General features: G+C 41.5%; 1 protein-coding gene across 2 annotated transcripts in view; it reads right to left on the minus strand.

Moving 5' to 3' along the window:
- LOC109540772 (neural Wiskott-Aldrich syndrome protein) overlaps positions 1-4,664 on the minus strand; it is a 26,944-nt gene extending 22,280 nt beyond the window's left edge. For both annotated transcript variants that reach the window (XM_019909233.2, XM_019909234.2), the window contains exons 1-7: positions 4,232-4,664; positions 2,600-2,827; positions 2,434-2,537; positions 2,182-2,374; positions 1,920-2,131; positions 1,711-1,868; positions 1,528-1,654 (exon numbers count right to left, since the gene is read on the minus strand). In XM_019909233.2, the coding sequence (XP_019764792.2) occupies positions 1,552-1,654; positions 1,711-1,868; positions 1,920-2,131; positions 2,182-2,374; positions 2,434-2,537; positions 2,600-2,827; positions 4,232-4,553 (1,320 nt within the window). In that variant the 5' untranslated portion in view covers positions 4,554-4,664 and the 3' untranslated portion in view covers positions 1,528-1,551. The remainder of the gene's footprint in view (positions 1-1,527; positions 1,655-1,710; positions 1,869-1,919; positions 2,132-2,181; positions 2,375-2,433; positions 2,538-2,599; positions 2,828-4,231) is intronic.
- Between the last annotated feature and the right edge of the window lie 296 nt (positions 4,665-4,960).

Genomic DNA, 4,960 nt, shown 5'->3' on the forward strand with positions numbered 1-4,960 from the left:
GCGTAACTTACAGCTTTTGGATCCTGACAGAAGAAGTTTTGGTTGATAAATGTACGAAATTTCGCTAAATTCCATTCTCTCTTTGATTTTTTAGAAAATCTTAAACTTTTAGTTAGCGATAAATTTGGCCCAAAAACGCATGTTTATACTCACAAATTCGCAACTCCATAATTATCCGCGGCAGACTTTAGAACTTTTAGACCCCCACAGAAGAAGTTTTCATTAATAAATGTACAAAATTGCGCTTCATTCCCTTCTCTCTTTGATTATTTAGAAAATCTTAAACTTTCAGTAAGCGACATATTTGGCCTAAAAACGCATGTTTGCAAAAAATCATAACTCCTAAACTGTAGGCAATGGAATTTCGACTTTTTGAACGCTTATAGAAGAAGCTTGTGTGGATCAGGGTACATAATTTCATTTGACTCGATTCTCTCTTAATTTTTTTAGAAAAACTAACTTTCAGTATGTAAAAAAATTGACCCAAAAGTGCATGTCCGTACTTAAATAATCACAACTCCTAAACTGGATTCGTTGGAATTTTAATCTTTCGAATCCGTCTCTACTTGATTTCGATCACTCGTTCATTGTCCAGAAAATCGGCAACTTTCAGTTAGCGAAAAACGTGAACTAAAACGCGTGAGGCACTAAAACGTGCTTACTTTTTTTTTGACCTTTTGAATTCCTAAAGATGTTTTTATTCACAAATGTACGAAATTTCGCTTCATTCCATTCTTTGATGTTTTTTTTTTTGAAAATATGAAACTTTCAGTTAGTCAGAAATCTGGCCTAAAAACGCAACTCCATAAATATCCGCGGCGTAACTTAGAGCTTTTGGATCGTGACAGAAGAAGTTTTTGTTGGTAAATGTATGAAATTTCGCTAAATTCCATTCTCTCTTTGATTTTTTAGAAAATCTTAAACTTTCAGTTAGCGATAAATTTGGCCCAAAAACGCATGTTTATACTCACAAATTCGCAAATCCATAATTATCCGCGGCAGACTTTAGAACTTTTAGACCCCCACAGAAGAAGTTTTTATTAATACATGTACAAAATTGCGCTTCATTCCCTTCTCTCTTTGATTATTTAGAAAATCTTAAACTTTCAGTAAGCGACATATTTGGCCTAAAAACGCATGTTTCTAGTTAAAAAATCGCGAAACTTAGAGCTTTTGGATCCCGACAGAAGTTTTTGTTGATAAATGTACAAAATTTCGCTTGATTCCATTCAGTTCTTGATTTTTCAGAAAATCTGCAACTTTCAATTAGCGAGAAACACGGTTCAAAAGTGCATGTCGCTACTTAACAAATCACAACTTCTAATTTAGAGGCCACTGATTTTTCACCTTTGGATACTTGCAGAAGAAGCTTTTACTGATAAGTGTGCAAATTTTCATTTGATTTCGATAACTGTTTTTCACCCTGCAGCCTCGGCTGTGAGACCATGCACAAATTCATCCTTAAGCCTTCATTCTTATTGTCCAAACCCCTAGAATCCCTCAGTAGAGATTCAACGATAAACTCACCGTTCAGTTAGTCGAGCACTGAACTCAATCGTCCCAATCGTCATCGTTGGAAGTGCTGCTGGTGTCATCATCATCGTCCTCTGAATGGATCAGCTTGCTCCTCTCTAAAAGCGCCTGCTTCAGAGCCCTAAAACCCCCAGAAAACTTCCCAATTTGCCCCGTTGAACAGCCACTAAATCTCACCTGGCTAAATCGATGCCTCCAGTACTATTGGGAGAAGGATCTTGAGCCGGCTTAATTTCCCGTTCATCCACCGGCTTCAGCTGGATTCCTTTGCGAATTGCGCTCAACAAATCGCCGCGAGCGTCGTCAACTGGCGACGACTTTCTTTCCTCCACCGGCTGCAAAATATTCCCATGTAAAAACGTCCAGTAAAGGACTAAAACTCGCACCTTCAGAGTGGCTCCATCGCGAATACTCTGCAGCAAAGCGGCGTTGCCGTCCAAAGCAGGAGGCGATTGAGGCTGGAGACTGCTGACCATCATGGGCGGAGGCGGAGGAACGTTCTCGACCATTGGGGGCGGCGGTGGAGGAGGCGGCGGCGCCGCCCCACCCTTAGCAAACTTCGGCGGCGAAGGCGGCCTGGGTTTTCTTGGAGCGTTATCTAAAACATCCCAGCTGCACTCGCGTCTGGACCAACCAATCAAAACCTACCTTGCCGATTGGGGACTGGAGGGGGTGGCGGCGCGGGCCTGGGATTGGCCGAAGTGGGCCTGGTTGGGCCCCTTGGAGGCACCACTGGCGGATTAGCGTCCGCATCCAGAGCCGATTTGCGATGTTTGCTGATAAAATCATAGATAAACTCCCGAGTGTCTTTATCTTGCAGCTGTTTCTTCGAAACACCTGCCTATCATTAGGAAACAATCGCATAACTAAGGGTGAAAGTGAAAAGGCACTCTTGTCTACCGTGTCAAAGAGGGACTTCAACTGCTCATCTGCAATGTCCACATCGAAGCCCGTATTGGGATTCCAGCCGACATGGGAAATGTGCACGAAGTCCATTGGAGTACCTGCGGAAAAGCAATTGCATTTAGATAGGCCTTTTTGGGGCCACCCTATAGCAGCGACTTACTGATATCGGCCTTAGTGATGTTCCGTTTCCTTTTCTCCAGCCTGAGCTCCTGCTTGACGATAGAATCAAGGGTCTTAGGTGGTAACTTTATCGATGGAGTCTGGTTTACTTGCCTGGCCTTCTTCTCCTCCTTCCTTCTCAGTGCGCTCAGTTTCTGATCGACTGCAGCCTTCAGCTGCAGCGCTTCCTGTTGGTTAGCGAAATTAAAGGCCACAATGCAGTCTTCACCTACAAGCAACAAGCAACCAATTATTATGAGGCGATATTTTAATGCGGATCGGTATTTTTGGAGCGCGTTGAACTGAAAGTGGCAACATTTCTGGAAAACCAACAAGTGAACGGAACCAAATGCAACTTTGAACAATTTATCAACAAACGCTTCTTCCATAAGTACTGGAAAGTTCAAAATTCCCCAGTTTAGGAGCTGTGATTTTTCTTAGCAACGAGATGCACTTTTGGACCACATTTCTGACTAACCCAAAGTGAAATATTCTCTAGGAAATAAACGGCTGATCGGAATCAAATTAAATTTTGTATACTTTCGAATCAAAAAAGCTTCTTCTGCAAGCGTTTGAAACTTCTATGGCTTCCAGTTTAGGATATGTGACTTTTTCAGTACCGATCTGCACATTTGGGCCACATTTTTAACTAACTGAAAGTTGCAGGTTTTGTAAAACCTCAGCGAGTTATTAAAATCAAATAAAATGTCGCATGTTTATTGACCAAGGCTTCTTCTATACGCATTCAAAAGATGGAAATTCGGTCGTGTCCAGTTTAAGGGTTGTGATYTTTTTAGTAGGTWTGAACATGCACTTTKAWAGCACRKTTCCGTCTATCCMKGGATAGACGGAAMYGTGCTWTMAAAGTGCATGTTCAWACCTACTAAAAARATCACAACCCTTAAACTGGACACGACCGAATTTCCATCTTTTGAATGCGTATAGAAGAAGCCTTGGTCAATAAACATGCGACATTTTATTTGATTTTAATAACTCGCTGAGGTTTTACAAAACCTGCAACTTTCAGTTAGTTAAAAATGTGGCAAATGTTGTATAAACTCGGCGAGTAATGGAGATTACATGAAATTTCGCACACTTATCAACACAAGCTGCTTCTATAAGCGATCGAAAGTTCAAAATTCCATCGCCTCCAGTTTAGGAGCTGGGATTTTTCAGATATCGACGTGCACATTTGGGCCACATTTTCAACCACTTAAGTGAATGTTGCAGATTTACTAAAAAAATCAACGACTGATCGGAATGAACTAAAATTTCGCACTTCTATTCCTCAAAGCTTCTTCTATTAGCGTTCAAAAGTTGAAAATTGTATCCTCTCTAGTTTGGGAGCTGTGATGCTCTTCTCAACATTCAAAGTTGCATCCTTGCAAGCATAAATATAGAAAATTCCAGTGATGTGACACTGTTGAGCTTATACAGAGTGTTGCATAATGCACTGCACCCATTAACAATGCGCATTCCTAGAGCAAACAGTTAAGTATTGGGTGTTTTATGCCTATTACAAGGCAAAGTTTCGAAACATTCTGATCCCACTGTGTGTGAGAGGATAATACGTGGACTCACACTGTCCTTGCCCAATGTATGACTTATCAGTACTTTCCATGCGAAAGTTTACCTTCAAACATGTGAAACCAAGCGGTTGACTCAATATACTCCATATTGCTGTACATTTCATGCTCCCAAACCATTTGGTTTTGGCGCAAATTGAACAGGCGAAAAAAGTAGTTTTTCTTGCTGTTGTCCTTCACGTAGCACAACACGCCCGTCTCCTTTTTAATCCATTGCGAATGGTTGGGAGGCGCCGTGAGGAAAAGTTGCACCACTGTGGTGGCGATGGTTTGGCACCGATTGCCCAACAATTTGAACACTTGTAGGTTTTCCTCGGTCGATAGGAGGGCGGAATTTTGATTTTCCACACTGGCAGGCGGCATTTTCATTATTCCGACGTGGTTTCGCCAACTTGGAGCACAGAAACTGGCACAAAACCAAATAAATAAACCCTTACTGATAGCAGTTGTTGTGTCAGACTTTTGACAACTGAGAAGTAAATATTCAAATAACCCTACTTACTGTTTTGAACAGTACCGGACCGGCCCGAGTGCACACCGGACAGGCAACATTTCGAGAAACAACTCCGAGGAGTGCATTTTATGCAAAAAAACATACACGACAAATTAAACTCTGCTTCATTAATCCTAAATTTCATCATGAAATCACTAGTTAGAAGAAATATGTGCCAATATCGGAGAATTGCTCAGGCATTTGCTACTAGCCGAGTAGGGCCCTGGCGATAAACAAACGCCAAACTGGTACCTAACGTACCTAACCTCACATTAATACGGTC

This window comes from Dendroctonus ponderosae, unplaced genomic scaffold (genome assembly GCF_020466585.1).
Source record: "Dendroctonus ponderosae isolate FM_Combo_2020 unplaced genomic scaffold, Dpon_F_20191213v2 Dpon_F_20191213_11, whole genome shotgun sequence".
NCBI lineage: Eukaryota > Metazoa > Arthropoda > Insecta > Coleoptera > Curculionidae > Dendroctonus > Dendroctonus ponderosae.